The 22,614-nt window shown below is 44.9% G+C and overlaps 2 protein-coding genes across 2 annotated transcripts; one reads left to right on the top strand and one right to left on the bottom strand.

The window, feature by feature from the left end:
- The first annotated feature begins 432 nt into the window (after positions 1 to 432).
- LOC120903225 (chromosome transmission fidelity protein 18 homolog) lies at positions 433 to 20,925 on the top strand. Its single transcript, XM_040312513.1, has 9 exons — positions 433 to 1,215; positions 1,288 to 1,459; positions 1,524 to 2,353; positions 2,424 to 2,643; positions 6,567 to 6,938; positions 11,462 to 11,637; positions 11,715 to 12,168; positions 20,398 to 20,458; positions 20,764 to 20,925. The coding sequence occupies exons 1-9, from the start codon at positions 548 to 550 to the stop codon at positions 20,862 to 20,864; spliced, it is 3,054 nt and encodes a 1,017-aa protein (XP_040168447.1). The 5' UTR covers positions 433 to 547; the 3' UTR covers positions 20,865 to 20,925.
- Positions 2,648 to 5,869, bottom strand: LOC120903226 (cilia- and flagella-associated protein 206). The gene is made up of 5 exons (XM_040312514.1): positions 5,039 to 5,869; positions 4,605 to 4,966; positions 3,519 to 3,776; positions 3,305 to 3,459; positions 2,648 to 3,244 (listed from the first exon to the last, which is right to left on the bottom strand). The coding sequence occupies exons 1-5, from the start codon at positions 5,697 to 5,699 to the stop codon at positions 2,752 to 2,754; spliced, it is 1,929 nt and encodes a 642-aa protein (XP_040168448.1). The 5' UTR covers positions 5,700 to 5,869; the 3' UTR covers positions 2,648 to 2,751.
- Positions 20,926 to 22,614: the final 1,689 nt, after the last annotated feature.

The raw sequence follows: 22,614 nt of genomic DNA, 5'->3' as shown, positions 1-22,614 counted from the left end.
TGCACACGTTATTTGTTTGCATAGAACATCAACTGGTTGCTGTGAAGCGTTATCGAACGGATATTTCACCTCGTGTGGTCGCGCGGTCATACTCAACTTATGTAACGGACAACGTACACATTTAAAAAAAAAACTATTTCTTCTGTTTGCCGCTAGATGACGCTACCAACAGGCAACACAAAATCATCGCACGGTGTATTTTTTCATAGAATTATCATAATTTGGATGTAATTGCTCAAAACATTCAAAGATTAACAATCAAAGTGGCAAAATAAAGTTTTTAACTTTCTGTTTGCTACAAATTTTGAGAAATAAGCTATCGAAATTTTCGATGGAATAAATTTCTCAAATTTGTCCATGTGTCACCCCACAACAAACGCTCACTGTGCAATGGCGCCAAAACGAAACGTCAAACCAGATTGTTTTCGTTTACGTTTCGTGCGCGTTTGCGGGCCGTCGTTTGTTCGCTGCGCTAAAAAAACTAATTTCTTTCGTTTCCGTGCCGTGTTTCGTGTTAAAGTTGAGTGCTGCCTGTTCACTACGCAAGATGGATCAATATCCAACCGAGGAGGAAGAGTTCGAGCTCGTGTACGGCGATGATCTTGATGCGATGGACGAGCTAGACGACGAACCACCGCCAGCGGCCCGCAATGCTCCGTCCGTACCGGGTACACCGTCCGCAATCGGTGGTCCCCGAGCATCGAGCTCCTGCTCAAACTACCGAACCCCGGGCCAGCTCGGTACGATCGACGAAAGCCCGCTTGCCAGCCCAGCACTGTCCGTCATCACCCGGGGCAGCAGTACCGCACACAAACGACTGTTCGATACTCCCGGCCCATCGTCTCAATCGACGGCACCGAACGGTGTCGGTAAATATGGACGTGCCGCGTCCACACCCTTCCCCGGCGCGACTGGTACCGCAAATGCACTTGCCACACTGCAACAGATGGACGCCAATCCGCGCAAGCGGCGACTGGAAGCACTGTTCGGCGACATACAGGACATTGAGGAGGAACCGTTCGAGGAGGAGTACGTGTACAGCTCGCAGAAGAAGACGAAAACGGAGGAGGAGCAGGATATGGAGCTGATCGAACGGATACTGGAAGCGCGGCACCGGTACAATGCGGTAGCAAACCCTTTGAAACCGTCGATGCTATCGCGGGCCGAAGCGTTGCATCGCTTCAAGATGGATAATATTTCACTAGAACCACCCAAGTACGTTCGAGATATGGGGAAAGGCAACGAAAATACAATGTAATTGTGTGGACATTATTTTCATTGTTTTAGGTGGCCTTCGATGACGATCAAGCGGGACGACAAAACGTGCGTGTACGTTCGCTTCCATTCGGAGGAGTTTGAGAAGGACCAAATTGATGAAATCAGTTGCACCAGCGGTGCTCGATACAATGGACTGCTCGGAGCGGAGAAGGAGCGAATCTGGCGTGAAGCTAATGAGATTGTATGCAACTATTTCACCTCAAAACCTTTAGCCTCTGTTACATTTATCTATGTTATGTTTCCAGGTAGCAAAACGGTTAACCGAACCGGCCAACGCTATTGCCGCCCCGGCGTCCGAGGTGGAGGAAATCGTCATACCAAGCGAAAGCAATGTACTGTGGGTGGAAAAGTATCGCCCCCGGCGATACATCGATCTGCTGTCGGACGAAACCACCAACCGGAGCCTGCTGCAGTGGCTCAAGCTATGGGACAAGGCCGTGTTCGGCAGGGAGCCGGTGAAGAAGCAGAAAGACCCCAAAACGCAGCTGAGCAACTTTAACAAGAAAACGGGCCGCTTCGAATCGAACGGCGGTTGGGTGAAGGGCGCAAGGAAGGCTCGGTCCACGCTGAACACCGAGCTGGACGAGCACGGCTGCCCGGTGCAGAAGGTAGCACTGCTGGCTGGCCCACCGGGGCTGGGAAAAACCACCCTCGCGCACACGATCGCCCGGCACGCGGGGTACGCGGTGCGGGAGGTGAATGCATCCGACGATCGCAGCCCGGATGCGTTCCGGCTGGTGCTGGAGAACGGTACGCAGATGAAATCGGTGCTGAACGAGGAGCGGCGACCGAACTGTATTGTGCTGGACGAAATCGATGGCGCGCCGGTGGCGGCAATTGAGTTTTTGCTTCGATTTATCGCTGGCAATGTCGGTGCTGCGAAGGCGGCGGGAGCGGCTGGTGGTGGTGGTGGTGGTGTGAAGAAGACGGGCAAAGCGGCACGCGACAAGTTTGTGCTGAAGCGTCCGATAATTTGCATCTGCAACGATATGTACGCACCGGCGCTGAGGCAGCTGCGCCAGGTAGCGTATGTGGTAAACTTCCCACCGACGGAAGGCGTACGGCTGGCAGAAAGGTTTGCAAACGATTTATTTTTAATGCCCATTCTTTACCTTAGATGCTAATTGAAGCTTAACTCTTTGTAGATTGCTCGTGATCGCGAAGAAGGAACGCATCAAGACGGATCTTACCTCGATGCTGGCGCTGGCGGAAAAGACCGGCAACGATGTGCGCGCCTGCCTATCGATGCTGCAGTTCTTTGCCTGCGCGAACAAACCGATTCGCCTGACGGATGTGCTGAAGTGTAACGTTGGGCAAAAGGATCGCCACAAGGGCCTGTTTAGCATATGGTCATCGATATTTCAGGTATGCATTGTGGATTTGGTTAGTCGTACGAGACCGAACGGCACATTTACTACACTCATACTACACCTAATAGGACTATTGTGTCGATTTCTGCTACCAAAACCTCCCCTAACGCTCTCCATTTCGATTAAACCCGGAACGACTTGCTTGCGCGAGCGTTAGCGCGTACACCTTCAACGGGGACGGTGCGGACGGTTCGATCACTTTCAGACCCGTCGTCTGACGCCGTTGCTCCGTTTCCGTGCTGCGGCTAACGCGCGTCTGGGTGCCCTGCACCTTGTCCAGATAGACCTGGGTGGACTTGGGAATGGCACGGCTCGATTCGAGCGTCTGCACGGAGGTGGTCCGCTTGGTGCGTATGTTGGCCAGCCGGATCGCTTCCCGGCGATAGTCCCAAACGTTCCACCGGTACTCACGATCGATGTTGGAGGGGATCGGGTGCAGGTCCGTCTGTACTTCCTGGTCGCAGGTGGTCGTTAGCTTCATCTGGAAGCCTTCGCAGCGTGGCGCACTATACGATGCTTGCAGCTTGTCGTACATATTCAGCAGACAGATGAGCTGAACTTTCTTCCTTGCCGTCTCGACTATTTTGAAGAAGTATCTATAAAGAGCGAGGGGTTTGTGGTAGAAAATGTGCAAGCTTTACGGTTGATTGCCTTACTTGTTGGGATCCTCGTCGAAGAAGGTAACCGGCTCGGGGATGTTAAACAGATAATGTTCCTTCTGCACCCGACACACGCCCAGCTCGATGCTTCCGGGCATGAGCAGTCCCTTACCTTCGGCCAAATGCCACAGGCAGAATTTGAGCAGTTGCATCTAGAATCAAACATTAACAATCAATTAAAAGTTCACATAAACAAACGCTCAACGCTTACCTGCATGCCTTCCTCGTACGGGACAATTTCACAGCTCTTCGGATCGGGCAGGCTCAAGCGCTTCGCGCTTACCTTATTCAACCGATCGATATCGGTTTGTATCTGGCTTTCGCCCAGCAAACGATAAGCCAAATCGTCAAAGCTCGCACATCGCTCCGTTAGGCTCGTGAGCGTATTGCTGATTTGGTTCATTTCCGACAGAAGAAACACGAAATTTTGAAACTGCAACCAAACGCGCGTCAGCTCGGAAAATTTCGGCTAAAACAGAGGCAAAGTGTACAATTGTGAAAAAGGCATTTAAAAGTCTAAGAAATTGTGATGGGAAAAACGAAATTTTCGTCGGAATCGATTCTGGCTAGCTCCGAAGCTTTCAGGAATCGATTCCGGATAGTAGGTCCGGAATCAGTTTCCTAAATCGGCTCCAGAATCGGAATCGGCTCCGAAATTGGTTCCAGAATTGTCTCCAGAATTGGAATCGGGTCTGGAATTGGTTCCGGAATCGACTCCAGAATCGGGTCCGGAATTGGTTCCGGAATTGGTTCCGGAATCAGCTCCAAAATCGGTATCAGCTACGGAATTGGCTACGGTATCAAAATCGATTCCGGAATTGGAATCGGTTCCGGAATCGGAACGGGGTCCAAAATTGGAATTGGCTCCGAAATCAGAATCGGCTTTGAAATCGGAGTCAGTTTCGGCATCTTTTCAAAAGAAAAGGCATTTAGGTCCAATGATGCTACGTATTGATAGCCGCAAAGAATCCAAATTTACTTGTAAATGATCCTTTCTCTTGGAGATTCTTGGACTGAATACGCTTCTGAAACGTCTTATTTCAAAGAAATGACTCATTCCGGAGCTAGTTCCAATTTTGGAGTCAATTCTGATTCTTTTTTTTTTTTTTATTCAGGAGTAACGGTCCAAAAAGGCCGTATTGCTAATTCTGATTCTGTTACCGGAACAAATTGCAATTTCTAGGTCGATATCGTGTCGCTTCCAGCATCGGAATCGGCCCCGGAATTGATTCCGAACACTGGTAGGTCCGATTCCGAGCTCCCACCACTACTAAGAAAGCAATCATTCGGCGCTTACAAAAACACGATCCGTCGGGATGGCCGTACGGTACTGTACGGCCTCGTGGATGCGCAGCAGCCGCGCCTCGTACTCCTGCTTGCAGCCGTCAATCAGCAGCTTAATGCCGGCCAGCTCATCGATCAGCTTGCGCGTGTACACCTCGTGCTGCCGGTACATGGCCAGCAGATCCTTGATCATTTCGAAATCGTCCGCCGTAATGTTCTCCGGCAGCAGCGTAATGATCGACCGGTTCCGCAAGTCGTAGGCAATTGCCGCGCTCAGCGCACTGGTAAGCAGGTTCACCTTGTCCATGATTTCGCACAGCGTGATTTGGAGTATCGATTTGGTCGATTCGTGCGACTGGTCGATTATTTTCGGCACTGGAAAAGGAACATGAAACTGCTATGAAAGAGACCACCGCACACACACACACTCACTAAAGCATAACTTACAATCCGCCATTCCGTTGGCCGTGTTGCCGGAGTGCTTGTTAAAGATTCGTATCCCGGCCACAATCTCCCTGATGTCCTTCAGCGCCATCAGCCGCTCCTTCCGATCGAGCGTGACAAACTTTGCCTTATCGCTGCGCGACATGACCGAGTTGAGGGCACGCATCGTTTCCGCCATCACGTCCTTGCACTCCGGATTGCCCAGCCCCATATTCACCACGATGTCCACTATCACCTTGTTAAACACCTCGTCCTGCTCGTCCTTCGTGATCACGTCGTGATCGATGATTTCCTTCGTCAGCGCGAACGTTTTCGCCTGCAGATTGCGCGCATGCTTCTCCACTATCTCGTCCCGGTCGAAGAAGTTGCCCAGGAAGTAGCACTGCATGCGGAGCGTGATGAGCGTTGGCGACCGGTCATCGTTCAGGACGGTGCAGCACGCCTCCACAAAGTCGTCGTGATTGCGCCGCTCGGCACTGACCGTCTCCATGAACAGCTCGTACCGTGGGTCCAGGCTGAGCAGATTCATGACGAAGTGTACCAGCGGACGGTCGTACCGGATGTTGCGACGCTCACAGTGGCGCAGGATTTCCTGCAGCAGCGGCGATAGGGCCGCATTCGGCTCTAGTAGGCGCGCACGAGGCACGTTGATGAAGGCAGACATTGCGCTGGCGAGTGGGCTGTGGTGCGATGTGGGAAATTTTTGTTGGTGAAATTTGCTCCTGGGGCAAAGCGTTCCTGTGCTGTGTTGTCGGAACCACGGTACGCTCGACACTGAAGCGAAATGTTTTATCGGTAGCCAAGGTTAGGGGTTTTCGCTCGCATGGGCAAGTTTTGATGTATGGTTGTGATGATACATACACCACTCCACCACCACCACCGTGGTTGCTACGTTCCATATCCGTTGCTATGGAATAGTTTGTTTATGGGGAAAGCGTCGTCCTGTCGAGAACACCGTACACGTGAACGGGTCGCTCAAAACAGCTGACAGACTAATAATAGCAATTGCAATGTGTTTTTTTGGGCAATTTGGATTGTTGCGTGCCGATGTGATCCCAGGTCGTTAACCGCCATTGCATACCATGTCAATAAACCAAAAACCCATGCCCTAGTTAACAAGAAGTACAACAAGTACCCGCGCGAGTGTCGATATCGATTGGGCGCCCCGTCCCGTTTTCAATTCCGCCAGTTCCGGCAAGCGGAAAGCGAATGAAAAATGCGATAGACAATTATGCCTAATGATGCCTTCGGTTTGTTTATGTCGCTGTAATTGATTTCACAAAATTTATTGCCCCTGTTTGGATTGGAATTTCCTTCTAGCACGGAGGAATTTGCATAGAATTGATTTGCATAGAAAGTAAGAGAAAATATGAGTTTATTTATTGTACAGAATTATTACACATTATTTACAATTCTTGTTCCCTCTTTCGAAGGATTCCATTCAACAGTGTGAGCACCTGTGGGTTGATGATGAACGTTGGAAAATGAATAACTAATCATACGCATCATTTATCTGTTATCCCCCACACAGATCCAACGACCGAAGAAAACGATTACGGTGGACGCGAACGCCACGGTGACGGAGATGGTGACGCTCACCGACATGTCCGCCTCGACCCGTATGTCCACCGTGCTGCAGGTCGTGCAGATGGCGGGCGATTACGAGCGCCTCACGCAGGGCGTGTACGAAAACTATCTCCACCAGAAGATGCCGGACGCGGACATGTGCGGCGTGGCGGAGGCCACCGAGTGGTTCAGCTTCAACGATCGGCTGCAGCGGGCGATTAATCAGCTGCAGAACTACGCCATCTATCCGTACCTGGCGTACGCGTTCGTCATGTGGCACTATCTGTTCGCTACCCTGGCCTGGCCAAAAATCAATTTCCCCAGCAAAGGATACGAGGTAAACGGTTGTGTGTGTGCGAGAGAGAGAGAGAGAAGGAAAACGGGGCAAAAAGGGGAGAAGCAACATTACTCTGAAGGACTTTTGCATAAACTTTGCGATGCCTGCTCGTGGCCGTGTGGCTGGTGCAGCTTGATGAAATATGGCGCGAGATAAAATTATGCTTTCTATTATGTCGTTTCTTGTTGCGATGAAAAGAAAATTCTTCGCCCCCCCTCCCCCCTTCGCGCGTCCCTTGCATTGGCCACTGCATTATGGTAAATGGGTTTCCCGCTGTATGTAGCCGGGGTTCGGGGGTTTTTGTGTTGCAATTGAAAAGTTTCTCTTAAAATAACATCATCAACATCATGGTCTTCCCCTGTTGGCGTGACGATGGTGCTACGTACCACGGTGGTACAACGCTGGAGCTGGTGTTTTATTAATTTGCTACTGTGCTCCCGTTTTTATCCTGTCCATGCTGTGGACACAAACACGGGAGACTGCGGGGAATGCACCGGCGATGTACCGGGCGCAAAAGGATGCAATCTAAATAGGAATCTCTAATTTCGTATGGCAACAGTTTTTTTTTATTATTGTAGAGCCACTTATTCTCGAGTGTCTCTGGCGGGCGTTGACAGTGGACGAATTTCGTCCGTGCTCCATGTGCCAGTATAACGTGTTAATTAGAAAGCTAGGATTTTTTACATTAAAAAATGGTTTGTTGCATTGTTATACTAGCGAATGTTACTATTTTCGTTTTCAATTACAGGGGTTTTATTGTAACATTTAATTAATTATTTATTTATTTCGTATCAATTTTTACGGCACATGTTTAGTCATATTTTCAGCCCTATAACGCTGATTGACATCTATTACAAGGCATTTCCTACAAAAAATTTTCTATTTTTGGGTTTATTTATTTAAAAATTTTCATATTTATTGAAATACCTTCTAGTAATCGTAAGTCCCAAATGAACCGTGCCGCCATGCGTAGGACTGACTATCCTGCTATGGGGGGATCAATAAGTCACTGAAAGCCAAGCTCACTTCACTAGTGGCTACAGGTAGTCCTTGACCGACAACGGTTGTTGAGCCAAAAGAAGAAAGAAGAATCGTAAGTCCAATCGATGAGTTTCTCGTTAATTTTGTATTTAAACACAGATCGAGTGCTGCAAAATGTCATGAGCATCACGAGAGTTGCACCAACGAAAACACTCATGAATGAAACGAAGCTCAAATCCACTCACGTACACAACTGAGATGATCAGTGATGAGACTCAAACAGTTGGTGGACCAATCACATGCTTGGTGACATTTTGATTAGCACATTTTTGTCGGCGATAATCACGACATTCTTGGAATATACTTGGCGTGTGGGCTCAAGCAACAAAATGAGCATGCCTTCTCGCTTTGTCTGGTTTCATAGTCTGTCGGATCAAACAGAACGAGAAAACATGCTCATTTTGTTTCCTGGAACCACTCGCAAGCACCATATATTTCCCATGACCATCGCGATGATCACCGAAAGAAAATGTCACGATCAAATGACTGATCAAGCGTTGGTTGAAAGAATGTCACCAAGTATGTGATGGTCGCACCAACTGTTTGAGGCTCGTCACTGATCATCACAGTAGAGCTCGTGACGACAGACATGATTTTGTTACAGCCGCTTGTCAGCAAGTTGTCATGACTATGTCAGTGACATTTTGCAAAACTGATCACAAGAAAAAAAGTCATGACATAGTGACTGACCAAGCGAAGGTCGCAAAAATGTCATGAAGCATGTATTGGTCACACCATCCGTTTTGAGTATCACCTTTGATTATCACAATTGAGTACGTGACGCTGATATGAATTTTGTATCAGTCAGATTTTTTTATGACATTGACAGCACTGCCCAGATCGTATTTTCTAATTAATTATCATATCTTTAGGTTTATTTTTTACCTTTTATTTTAGGCTTGTATCTAGTTATTTGTTACTAAATTTATATTATTTTCTAGCTATTTTTTAAACCCGTAATTTTTTGGATTCGATTCACGATTTATTCATCGTATCCAATAGCGTTTTGGTCCGCTCCCATGATTGATTGGTATCGTTCGATTAAACATCCATACAATTGAACCAACAAACTATTTGTTGTATTAAATGAAGTAATTCTCTTGTTAAACTGACTCTCTTTCTAGGAGAAGAAAATCTTGAAATTTTTTAAACACCTTCCATCTATTTTGGCCACACAATCGTCACCTTTTTAGCACGGTGCATTTATGTGTGCTGCCCACCGATCCCTCCCTAAAACCAACCGGCCACATGGTTAGCTGCTAACGAGCGGGCAGCACCCACCGAATGGTGTGTAGAAAAACACGCTCGCTGCTGCACACACCCACTTAACCAAAACCGGTGGCTAATGTCACGGTGTCAATTGAAACATTTCCGCACCTACCCTGTATCCTTAACCTGCTCAAAAAGAAAGGAAGAAGCACGCTAAGAGGTGGAAAAGGAGTGCATTTCCATCCCTTTCCCTGGTTCGACGTTATTACGGGTCACGCGGGCGTGATTGAGCTTTTCATACCGAGAGCACACATCATCGCGTCACGTTTTGCAAGAAGAAGTGTGGCCTGCAGGCATGCGAAACCACCACCCATAATGTGTAGAAAAAAGAAACACACACTCACACAAGAGGCGTGGTTGAATGCAACCAAGGTTTTCCGGCCGGCCAGAACCGCCACAACCGCTGGTTAATAGAATACACACAGTTTAAACATAATTTACACCATTTTAAATAATTCTTTTTGTACTTTCTTACTCGGCAGATTCTCGCTCGCAGTCTCCCTTTTCACATGTGGGAGCCAATCGACCGTGGACCGTGTTGGTTTGCGTTTGAAAGCGATGAAGTTGACACGGGAACTATGAACGGTTGAACTGTAGAAGGGACACCACTCTTGTTGCCCTTGGCGTTTGTGCATGTGCATGCGATTGTCAGCTCCACCATATCCCGACCAAAGGGTGTAGACAACCGCTGGTGTGGGGCGGGGGGTTTTCTCCCGTTGAAGAGATAATTAGAAAACCAGAACCAGAAGCCTTCGTACGTGGATAAGTAAATAACGGTTGTAATGCGGTTTTCCGCGCCGCACTTGCCGTGTCCCCTTTGGAGCTATTCCAGCGAGATAGTGTCCATGAACTGAAGGACCAAGCGCGCACACGATGGTGGTTCCCTAATTGAGTTCGTAATCTTGTAGGGCCCTCCCCAGCAGCAGCCACAGCAGCAGTAGGGCTCCTTGTTTGTGTGTGTTGCAACTTTGTCGCCGAAAAAATCCATCAAACACCTTTGCTGTTTTGCCTTCACGGCGGTTAGCAACAAGCTTAGCGTCCGAGGTGGTGCTGTTTTGGAGAACCTGTTACACTAATGAGGCGCTACGCTACGGGTTTTATTTTTTCGGGTGCGGCAGTGCGATGGTGCAAAACGTCTCACGCGTGCCACCACCATATAAGAGATGGTGTCAACAAGACAAGATTATGTGCAGTGGATGTTTTTTAGGAAGTGTTGTGTCTTTATTGCCCTTTGGTGCATACGAGTGGTAGGTTTATTTTGTAAAAAAGAAACAAAAACCATGGCCACTTCATCACGGTCGACATGGGTTTTCTGTTGTTTGAAAAAATGACTCCTCACTGCGGCACATCTTCGTCACCATCACTGTGAAGAATTGGGCAAGTAGGGCTTCACGGCGGCGGTCTTTTTTTTTTGAATGCATTTTAGTGTGTTTGTGATGAAAAGGAAATTAATTTCCACTCGAATCTCGGCCACCATCTCGATGGGGCGGGCTGGTGCTTTATGGCTAGGGTGCGGCTAAAAATTATAACCGACACGGGAGCGAAAGAGCTACGCGAGAGAAGGGATCACAGGCACACAAGGATGTTTAAAAAAAAGGAACGCAACCCACCGACCTCAATACAACACGTGGACGGCGATGGGAATGAAAAAGGAATCTATTAGGGGCCCTCCGAAGAGAGCCCCATAATAAGGAGAAAACAAAACGCGGCGGAACCCTCAGCCCCCGGGGAGGTTGGACGCCCTTTTTTTCGCGGGTATAGTGGGTCGTATAGTGTCTTTTTTGTTGTTCTTGTTCAAGCCGTTTTTTCATGAAATGATTCTATTAATTATTCAATATTAATTTACCCTTTAATGTTTTTTTGCCGGTTTGCTGAGCCCCCGCGAAGGGATGAAATGAGGTTTCCTTCACAGATTTCCTTGCTTTTATGTGCATGTTTTTGTTTGCTTCTATTAGGCGCCTATCAGGATTTGGATGCCACTCCTATCATCGGGGCCGAAATTGTGCTTCCGTGGATAATTTATATTAATTCTCCCGTTTGTTCATTCTCTTCTTTTGATTGTGTTTTTTTCCCCGAACTTCAAATTATGTTTACTTTTGTTGTAAGCTGAAGAGTGTGTTTTTCCTTCTCCCCTCCCGTTGATTGTTATCTTGTTTCTCTTGTGATTTAAAACTAATTCAAAGTTTTGTTCTGTAATTCAATATCACTTTCAGCATTCGCAAAAGCTAGCCAGCACGAAGCTAATTATGACCGGGCTGCGGAAGGGTTTGTCCGCCCACCTGAAGGGCATTGGCGAGGGTGCGGCCGTACTGATCGATACGATACCGATGCTGAAGCGTGTGATCAATCCAACGCTACGCTCCGTTTCGTTGCAGCTTTTATCTCAAAAGTGAGTAAATTGATAAAAGGAAAGAAAGAACCCTTACTTATCATATTTATTTGTTTATTTCTGGCTCACAATTGTAGAGAAAAATCCGACCTCACACACACGGTCGAGGTGATGGCAGACTTTGGGCTGAACTACATCCAGCTCAAAACGCCCGAAGGCACGTACCAGTACCAGCTGAACCCGGATCTCGATCAGTTGTGCAGCTTCGGTGGCGGCGCGACCGGCCAAACCTCCACCTACTTTGGCAAGCAGATCGTTTCGCGGGAAGTGGAGCTGGAGCAGATGCGTCGAGCACAGCCGAAGATGCTGGAAGAAAGTGCAGGCAGGGGCGGACGCGCTACCGCTGCCGGCGCAAAACCGGGCAAAGGTTTGGCAAACGGTTGGCACAAAGAAAATGCGGCACCGGAGCAATCGGGCAGAAAGGACGGGGCGGGTGGAAGGGGAACGGCGGGCGAAAAGTCATCGCCCGAGCTGCCAAATCATCTGCGCACCCTGAAGCCGAAGCAAATTGTGCAGAAAACGAAGCAAGTGGTAAGTGAAACTCCATTTCGGCATCAGCGTCGTCGTCGTCGTTGCATTATCATTCAAATGTTTTCACTACCGGTAACTACCGGCAGTACGCGGCGGTGTGTGTTTCTTTCGCCCAACCGTTCACGGAAAGGTGCAAACAAAGGTGTACCGAAGTACGGCATAAAATCTATTACCCCGAGTTCAATTTATATGGAAAAGATGATTGGAAATTGAGTGCAATCAATCTGCCAGGAGCGGTTGGGCCGCTCCACCAAACCGCGTTCACATCGCACAGGTACAATGAAATTGGAATCAAGCCGTTTGCGCAATTTGGTTGTGCGAAGGAGTATGAAAAATGTCCTATTATTATTGTTTAAGCAAAGCTCTGGGGATGGGAGGTGCTCGAGATGATGGAAGTAATGTTGCGAAAATTTGACTTGAATCATGAATTTGATGAGTTTTTGGAGTCTTTGTTGGTTCGTTTAGCGTGGTATTATGGTTAAGTAAATATGCTTTTCCTATGTTGGTGCCGGGTATAGAGTTAAGGGATAACACGCCCAAACGCTCATACACCCTGAAAGCCCGCTACTTTCTTTTTGCGTAGCCTCTATTTTGAACCACCCTTCAAGACTCCGTACGTAGCGCGTGTACTCTGCGTATCATATTTCCATACTTTGATTGATTATTCTATCACATTTTCGGTGCGCTGATGTACCGCATTTGATATGTGTTTGTGAGTGTTTCTTTGCTTGCCGATGATTCCATCATGAACTTTATCGTTGCGTGAATATTATTTTCTATAAAAACTTAAGTTTTTGTAGTTTTTTTTCTCTTCTAACTTCTTATTGTGGATCTTGATTTTGTGCGTTTACTGTTGGTCTTTACTTCGTTGTGTGTACCTATACGTAATTGCGTATAAATACTTTGATTTGTATTATTATTTACAATATATCATTTAATGGACTGCTTCTCAATGATTTTCTATGATTTTCTTCATGTTTCTGACTGATTTTGTATCTCACTTTCTATCTTATCTTATCGTATCTTATCCTGTCGTTTTGGCAAGAAACCGTAGCATGCTTCCACATCGATCTGACATTCAATTTCCATTTCGTAGTTTATGGATGATCCCTGTTATTTCAAACAAATTGATATTTCGTAATGTATGGATGATCCCTTTCTGCAAGAAGTTATACAGGGTTTTCCAAGTTGCTTTCGAATGTTTAAACATTGTTTTTCGCCGCGTGAAAGAAGTTATTCCACCATAGAGAAATGAACAACCACTGGTCTAAAAGAGACGGTCAAACCTCTGATTATGGAGCAACCCGCAGCATAGGAGGAAAAAACTCATTGAAACAAGAAGCAGAAGAAGAAGAAACAGGGTTTTCCAAGTCAGTTTCGAATGTAAACATTGTTCTTCACCGCATCCAAGATGTATTTCAACAGCTATCAACTGGTTTATTTGTTTCAAAATGAAATTTCAGTTTCAACACATGATTTTCAATACATAACAAAGAACTGTCATACTCAATCCAGCTTGAGTTGTGTTGAAAATCATATTGTAGAAATTAAAAATTATTTTGATGAAAATGAAATGTCAGATCAATGTTGAACAACATTTTGCATGCGGTGAATAACAATGTTTACATTCGAAAGTGACTTGGAAAACCCTGTATAGAAGTTATTTCACAGTACTGTGGTATTTCATTGTCATCGTAATAATTTTTAATTTCTTCAGCATGATTTTCAACACACCAACGGGCTGCTGTCATCGTGCTGTCAAGCTGGATCTCATCACGCGTTGGTCGTTGAAGTGTTGAAAATCATGCTCGAGAAGTTGATGTCGATTAACATCTTGCACGCGGTGAATAACAACGTATACATTCGAAACTGGCTTGTAAAACCCTGTAACTATGCCTCTGTCACGGAATATGTGCCACTGCGTGTTTTCTTTTGTGTTGTAATTTGTAGCAAAATTGTCAATTATTTTTGACCTATTTTTAAACGTTTTGATCCATCGTGGAAATCATTCATTCATTTGTGTTACGTACTGTGGCGCGTAATTTATGGATGCGCTTTCGATCCCTTTCTGGATGAAGCCATAACTGACTCACCTGAATTGCAATTATTTGTTGTATTTCTAATTGTTTATAGGAATTGCTACTAAATTGTTAAATTGATTTGTAGATTCGTAACGCTACTAAATTACTGTTGGTGAAACTACTGTTGGTATCAAGAGTAGGCAGTGCATAGATAAGATACTAATATGTTTTCTCCAGGAAACCAATTCCAAAACGCGATAAGGAACCACACACACGCCACACATGCTGTGTACCGGGTTGTAATGCCACACCGGTGCCAATTTGCTGGGTAGTTTTGCCAATATAAGTTAAGGCAACGCAACGGGGAGTGATTTTTCCTTATCCTCCCTATATTCGACCCCTCCCTGTTCCCATCTCTCTGGGCATGTATTGTGACCGATTTATCCTTAGAAATTCGCATCAATTTCCCTGGGCGCCGCCGCGCATGCCAGGACAGAAAGAATATATGTCTGTGTATGTGTGTATGTGTGTGTACTTGCAAAAACTTTGCCTCCTCTCCCCTCCGAACCCAAAACCGACGGAGGGAGGAGAGTACTATAGCCCGGGTTTTGATATGATATTCTCTGCCTCGGTTGCATTCGGCGGAGAGCGAGAAAATAAAAACGAACCACTCACACCCGCTTGTAGCATGTGTGTGTGTGTGTTTCTGTGCACACAGGGGAATGTGGGTGTGATGCAGCAAAATAAATAAAATAAAGCATTCAATATAATACCCTCCCATCCTTCCCATCCGATGTGTGATGCTCTCCATCGTCGCTTGGCGGTGGGATGCTTGCTGGTGCGCGAAGAAGGAGAAAGAATCGATCAAGTTCTTGCTGCCAGCTTGCTGCCTCTTGGGAGGGGGGGGGGGGGGAAGAGGAAATGGAGAAGCCTAAAAATGGGCGGATTGGGCAGGCAGGCATTGCGTTCCTCCGAGCAAGCAAACGGTAGAAATATGGCGCCATCCGCCAAGAGCCACAGCCGCGTGCGAACCGAAGGGTGAAATGAAAAATTGTACACAATTTTCGATACATTTGCCACCTTCTTCTCCCGCCCATTCGTATGGGAACCGGGGAGGTTTTTTTTGGGCCACCTCTCGGATGATAAGTTTCGGAAGGGTTGTTAGTGCCTGTACGGGTGTGTGTGTGCGCGCCTGTATTTGGTTTCACAAAGGATCAGCAAAGTTGTAAGGAGTTCTTATATGGTGGCTCATGATGCTTCTCAAGTCGCTTCCTTCTCGATGCCTTTTGATAGGGTAAGCAAGCAAGCAACTACTACAGAAGGAGACATGAGTGGAGAATGTGAAAGATTCGGGAGGGATGGCAAAAAAGGGTAATTTAGAGTTATGCCATCAAGGATCAATTTGAGATGTATTTTTTTATTATTCAGATTGATTGCATACATTCTGGGCGCCTCGGATCGATGGCAGTTTTTCACTCACTGCCTGTTTTTTTTGCAACCCTTTTCGAACTCGATAGCACTTTATCTCATGGTGGAGGGCAAGTTTTGTGTGGTAATAGTATGTGTGGGTATTGCGTGTGTGTCAACTTTTCTTTTTCTTTTTATGTTTGTGCTTGTGTGTTCATGATGAAGTTTTTAAATTGATGCTTTTTATAGACCGGAAACTCATTGTTTAGCAATAAATCACATTATGCAACACTATTTGTACACTTCGAGCTTTTAAGTCAATTGTATCGCAATCAAGACGAAAACATGTGTATGGGTGTGACTATCTAACTTGTCGCAATTTTGATACATTAACTATTCACTTTTGATTACCTTTGAAGATGATATCCTTTGAAGATGATCTTGTGGTTGTCAATTTCAAACACTTAGAATTTTGAAAGTGCTTATAACTAAAATGTCCCTTGTTTCATTGTAAAACTATTGAAGCACAAGGACTTTACGACCTGATGAGGTTGATACTTTGACAGTAAGATCGCCTTCATTGTATTGGCTCCTTCCACACATACGGGGCCAAAGATCCTTCTGAATAACTTCCTCTCGAAAGCAGCCAATAGGGTTCTTTAGTTTTATCCTTTAGTTTTGTTGTGTGTTGACCTTTGACCCGTGGCATATGTTGTCACTGACATAGTCATGACAAATTCCCACTGAAACGAAATCATGTCAGCGTCACTAGCTTTACTGTGATGATCAGAGGTGAGACTCAAACAGTTGACGCGACCATCATATGCTTGGAGACAGTTTGTGCAACCAAATCCTTGGTCAGTCACTTGATTGCGACATTTTCTGTCGGTGATCATCACGATAGTTATGGAAGATATGCGGCTTGCGAGTGATTCCATAAAACAAAATGAGCTTGCTTTTTCGCTCAAATGTTTTATTGTTCTACCCAACAAACAAAGCAGACAGAGCGAGAAAGCATGTTCATTTTGTTGTTTGGGGCCACTCGCCAAGTATGTTCCAAGAATGTCGTGATTATCATAAATGTCGTGATGTATCACAAAATGGCATGACAAAGAGAGGGACTAATAGCTGGGTGCTACAATAAATGTCACCAAGAATGTGATGCTGCTGGTGCTGTTCGAGTCTCACCCCTGAAAATCACGGCTGTGTACATGAGCTGACTTGAACTTCGTTTCTGTCATGAGTGTTGGTGGCTGAAACAATGGCAATTGGCAGCACTGTTCACCGCCAGAAAAGGTCATGATTGCGTACTCAATTGTGATAATCAGAGGTGATATTCAAAACGATTGGTATGACCAATGCATGCTTCGTGACATTTTTGCGACCAACGCTTGGTCAGTCATTATGTCATGACTTTTTTTTACTGTGATCAGATGCTTGCTACGACATTAGCTACGACTACGACTACGACTACGACTACGACATTAACTACGACAGCTTGTCAGCCAGAGTATCGCGTTTAACTTAAGCACTCGCATGTCGTGTTCAGCATGCCATGACGCACTTTCATTGAGTATCAGCAATGAGCATCAAGCTACCACGGGTATGTTATTTGTTTTCTTTGGTGAACATCTCGTGAAGCTCATGACAATTTTGCAGTACTGATCTAGAACCCGATCTAGAACGGTTATTTTTCCATCTACTGCGATCGTTGCCCTGTTTTTCAAGCTCTCTGTTGGTTTTCCTTCAGTGGAGGTGTTAAAATGTGTAGTAAGTTTCATTACTACATATTCTTCCCTAAGTTTCATTACTAGTAATTTTCATTATTACATATTACTACATAGTAAGAAGTATCTTGGATGTACAGGAGTAGAAAATGAAAAGTGTCATCACTGTATGATGCTTCAACATTTGATATATGAATTTTTATGTTAAATGCTGTTAAAAATACAGTTTGTTCATCTGAACATCTGAATCTGCCACAAAGCATTTATCGTCCGAATTATTCAAATTACGATCCAATACAAACTTCTGCCAACATTGCTCCATGCTTGATCTTCATCTATTAGCCGTCATTTGTTATCATTGATTACCATTCATTTTCGACTGATTGCATCATTTAGTGCCACAAATTCCATCGACTGTTTTTCCTAATTCTTCCCCCATTACCCGTATTTCCTTGCTCCTTGTGCAGTGGCAGTGGCAAACCAAACCAAACCTGGCTAATGCATAAAACCATTTACTGCTCAGCATGCTGCTGATACTACTGCTACCACCACCACGAAACACCCTCCCTTTGCCTCCCATTGAAATGTACCTCTTTTGCATGCGAATTGAGTAATAGTGCCCACAAGCGGACGGTTGAAGGCCGGCAACGAAAATCAAGCAAAACGCCCGGATACCATTAGAGGATTTATTATTATTTGCCACTGACCCCCTCCCAATCCGCTGCGTGTGTGTGTGTGTTTGTATGGAGGGATGGTTTTCCTTGGCGCGCTTTCACCCGGCGCACACCAAACCGTCCAATCCGAACCGGAAGGATTGTTGGTGAGCGTAGTGTTCGTTTTTTTTTTCTTCAGCTGGCACATTTGCGCTAGCTGAATACTTAAATAAAAATAAGATCATTATACTTCGCACGGGTGGTTTTGCCCGGGAAAGCCGGGGATCAGGAGCAAGGAATAGATTATTTTTTGTTGGCAACACCATCACGAGTTCCGGCCCGGTTGAGTAAAGCACACAGCCAGCGGGGGTCGCCAATGGGTCGCAAATCGTTAATCGTTGTCCCGTGAAGACGAGAAGAATATTATATTATTCTCCACTCGTATACTGGACGGAAGCTGCCGCCTTCTCTCTCTCTCTCTCTCTCTCTCTCTCTCTCTCTATGTCGATTATTCTATCTGAGTGACCACCGGAGAATGGGGTGTAGTACCAGCGGCAGTGTAATAGTTATAAAACCAATACGAAAGGCGCTACAGAAGAAGCAGCCACGTCCGGGCAGAGAGCGTACATCTTCGTACCGATTCGTGTTTGTGTCCTGCTGAGCGACGGAAGTTGAACCTTGGATCGGTTGGATGGTGGGATGTGAGGTGTCCGAACCGTGGGTCCGTTCAAGGATGCTTTTATACGTGTAATTACATAAACGGAAGCACGTTCAAGGATTGCTGGTAGAGCGGAGGCAATGCCAGGAAGGTGAAATCAAAGTTTTGTGATGTTTGTGTGATTGTCGTTTTCATCCTGCTCTCTCGATTGCCAATATTCAATAAGAGTGTGCACGATTGTGTTCTCGCCCTGGCAGCAATAATTGTCCCTGGTCTCACACGTAATCTTGTGAGATTTTCCTTCCTTTTCTTCGTTGTAGCCAGTGTTTACGGATCGAGCCAAAAGCCAATGGCCAATTTAAGCAGCTCAATCGATCGGATAGTAGTGTGGAAGGAGGAGCAGTCTTAGATGCATTACAGTAACTGCTGTGCTGGGCTGGGGCTGATTGCAAGCGTTGGGCAAAAAAGGTTATTTTTCTCTATTTCTTCTGCTCACTTACGTGGTGTGGTGTCCTCTTCGCTCTAGTGGCATCCTGTGGAGCATTTCCTCCTCCAAAAAAGACCGGTGCCCGTACCATCAAAAAGCAATAAAAGTAATCATCTTCTCCACTCGTTTTCTATGCTGAACCTTTCCCCATGCCTTGCCAGCCATTTATTTCTTTCCCAAGGAAAGGATGTTTGGAAGAGGTCTCAGGCAGCAGGGAAGCGCCTCGCTCGCTTTGTTGAGAGGTTTTTCTTTCTTTTCCTGGCGACCGGAAGTGGCGATGGCGTTCGGCGCTGCTGTTGTAAAGAAGTAGAGTTTTGGCCCAAAATCACGCTACCTACCCAACGGGCGCGCACAGAAACGGGTTGGAACGGTGGAGGTGGAAGCCGCCGCCGCTTCACTTGCCGAACGTAATTCAGTGTGTTAAACAATTTTCCGAGTAACCGGAAACCCAAACGAAGGGAAATTCAGTTGATTTATTTTTATTGCATCTTAACGATGTGTGTGTGCGTGGTGGCCGGTGGAGGGCCACCGTAATGAAAGGAAGCAAATAATCCACAACCGTTTTGTTGGTTGGATTGGTTCCTTGGTTGGTGTGCGCTTCAAGCATCCAGCATGATTCAGCGGTTAGCGGCGGGAAGCTGTATATATGTATCATGCTGTGAGCTTCGGAGATAGCACGCTTTTTATATAAATAGTCGTGTTTTTGGATGGGAAATTTATTGCACAAATATTAAACGTTTCCTGTGTTGCGGAGAGAGACAGAGAAAGAGAGCGCAAGCAGTTAAAGAAGAGTCTATAAAAAAGCTATACATAACATAGATAATATAGTGCAGCGAGATAATTCATTCTCCATACCTTCACATAATTTATCGCTCTTGCTTGAAAGTATGGAATGGAAAACAAAGCTCGAATCTTGCAACGAAAAACAAACTCACGATCGTCCTCCCAAATCCAATGTGCCATTTATACTGTTTAGGTTCAAATTATGTGTCAATTTACGACAACTTTTGCTGTCCAATCCTCCTACTATTTTGTTGGGGCTTCGAAATGGATGGAATGGGTCGGTGACCATCGACCGGTGCAACGTTTTCTTTTGTTTGCTACGGGAAGGTTTCCAATCCCTTTTTCTTCTGCTTTTGTTCAACATAAACTCTTTCTTCAGCACCGTCTGCTTTTCTTGTACGTTCAACCTCTTCTTCGTGCCCTTTATGACCTTTGCAATCTTTTGCACAATCCTTTTTTATCGTTTTATTTTTATCTTGTTTTTTTACGCCAGGTTTCGAAGGACTTTTTCGGTCGAATTTGCACGAAGGAAACGGCCCTGTCGGTGAAGGAGGGTAAGTGTGTGAAGCACGTGTGACAAATCAAATTGTTTATGTGTCTGGTGTGGTGTGGTTGCAGAGGAGTCCTGCTTGCTTCAGTGGAGGCCATTTCTTGTAGATTACTTTACTCTTTGTGCTTCTAATTTAACTTGGTTGCTGTTTGTTTCTTTTGCAATTGGGCGTTTTGCTAGTTGGTGGTTGATATTTGTTACCTCGGTTTTGAGAAAAAATACTTTTGAAAATTGACTTTCAGCACACACACACATACACAGATAGAAGAGTAATGGTTTCTCCATTTTGCTTTCCGTTTTTTATTTTAGGTGGAACCGATGCCATTGTAAAGAGTCCCATTTGGTATCGATACAAGGAAGGTTTCAACAATGCAGTGCGGAAGGATGTAACGCTACAGGACTTGATGTGAGGAGCCGGAGGAGTGTGTTTAAAAATAGTAATTTAATAAACCGAAACATAAATGCTAAGAAGATTGTGTGATGAACTGGAAACATCTGAATGAATGTGTGTTAGCTCAATTTAGGGAGTAATATCTTCCTGTTTGCTGCGCGGAGTTAAAAAAAAGGTAGGCTTTCTTTTAATCTTTTTTCTTATAGGTGCTTTTGTTATATTTTTGGGCTTTCTTGTCTTTTCATAAATTGTTGTCAAATTGTTGTGAAGAATGAAATAAGTCTGTATGTCGCAAAATTATGTGGAAAACACAATTGTGTCGAAATTCCAACAAAAACGGATTACCAAAAATGATTAAAGAAGAGTTTCACTCGTCAGTATATAGGCTGCGCAACGTTTGTTTTAGTACATTTACACGTACAATAGGATCGACAAATGCTGGTAACTGCAACATACGAGTCGTTGATCCTTAGATTCTTGCTTCTCTTCTTTTTCTTCTTCTTATTGACAACAACCGTTGTGGATCAAGGGCTGTCTGTACCACTATTAGTGGCCTTGGCTTTCAGTGACTTACTGATTTACACATAAGCAGGATAGTCAAAAGTCCTACGTATGGGGGCACGGTCTCATTCGAGGCTTGACCCCATGACGGGCATGCTGTTAAGTCGTACGAGATGGCGACTGTACCACTAGACCGAGATTCTTGCTAGGTGCCTGAAAATAAGCCTGTTCTAGAATAATCGAGGAGTCAGTGTAACCGCTGATAAGCTTATGTATCATAGTACACTAAAATCTCAAATTTTTTGCGACAATTGCAGATTTTTTTTTAGTTAATCGTTTTTTTCGGGACAATCGAAAAATACTTAAGCTAAAATTGCAAATATCGCAGTTTTTTTGCAACAATTGTAGATTTTGTTGCGACAATCGCAGCTTTTTTGCGACAATCGTGGGTTTTGTTCATATTCATATTCACTTTCATATATTCTTCACAATATATTCTTATGTACTAATATAACATAAAAAAAATACAGCAGCTTAATGATAAAACACTGGAAGTAGGGTACAAATAATAGGTAGGATTTTAGGAGATTGCGGAAGGATGTTAGGGAAAGTTGATATAAAAAGTGATGGGAAGAACCATTAAAGACACTCATCTGCAATCGCAGATTATTTTGCGACAATCTTAGGCTTTTTTTGCGACAATCGCATTTTGTTTCGACAAATGCTGATTTTGTCTACAATTTTCCCAGTTTTTTACAATTGTAACCAATTTATTGCGACTATAGCAGATTATTTTATTGCAATAATCCAGCATTTTACATTGGCAATATTGCAGATGTTTTCGGTCAGTTCGGCTGTATCCGAGATTACGAACGGAATTATTATCGAGCTTTCGTCTAGTGTACACAAACTCAAATGCATCAAGTAAAATAAGACAAAAAGAAAGAGATGGGAGATGCGAAAACACTTTCAGGAGATCTTAGGCGCAAAATTCTTGATCATTCTTGGTTGCAGTCTTGGTGCAAATTACGCATTTTTTTGATCGTTAATAGCCTTTGATTCAAAACCCTTCAGAGAACAGAACAAAAATAAAACACTACATTATTGTTCACATACAATACTTACGTCGAAAGTAATATTTGCATTTTGTGGGAGCTTTATTGTAATAGAAATTAATGATGACCTATTTGTGATATTAACTGTGGTTGTACAGCACAAGGCTAATCAAGAGTTAAGAATACCTTGGAGGGATTGAACAATACTTGAAC

The sequence above is a fragment of the Anopheles arabiensis genome, chromosome 3 (genome assembly GCF_016920715.1).
Source record: "Anopheles arabiensis isolate DONGOLA chromosome 3, AaraD3, whole genome shotgun sequence".
In the NCBI taxonomy this organism is placed as follows: domain Eukaryota; kingdom Metazoa; phylum Arthropoda; class Insecta; order Diptera; family Culicidae; genus Anopheles; species Anopheles arabiensis.
The sequence above is the reverse complement of the archived record's forward strand: the minus strand, read 5'-3'. Positions and strand labels throughout refer to the sequence as shown.

Bases quoted from the DNA above. Each gene is read 5' to 3' on its own strand.
- LOC120903225 (XM_040312513.1), top strand. From the start codon at position 548: ATGGATCAATATCCAACCGAGGAGGAAGAGTTCGAGCTCGTGTACGGC. The intron at 2,644-6,566 runs GTATGCATTGTG...TCCCCCACACAG, and splicing joins TATGGTCATCGATATTTCAG to ATCCAACGACCGAAGAAAAC. The intron at 20,459-20,763 runs GTAAGTGTGTGA...TTTTTATTTTAG, and splicing joins GGCCCTGTCGGTGAAGGAGG to GTGGAACCGATGCCATTGTA.
- LOC120903226 (XM_040312514.1), bottom strand. From the start codon at position 5,699: ATGTCTGCCTTCATCAACGTGCCTCGTGCGCGCCTACTAGAGCCGAAT. The intron at 3,460-3,518 runs GTAAGCGTTGAG...GTTTGATTCTAG, and splicing joins CGTACGAGGAAGGCATGCAG to ATGCAACTGCTCAAATTCTG. The intron at 3,245-3,304 runs GTAAGGCAATCA...CGCTCTTTATAG, and splicing joins TTCGACGAGGATCCCAACAA to ATACTTCTTCAAAATAGTCG.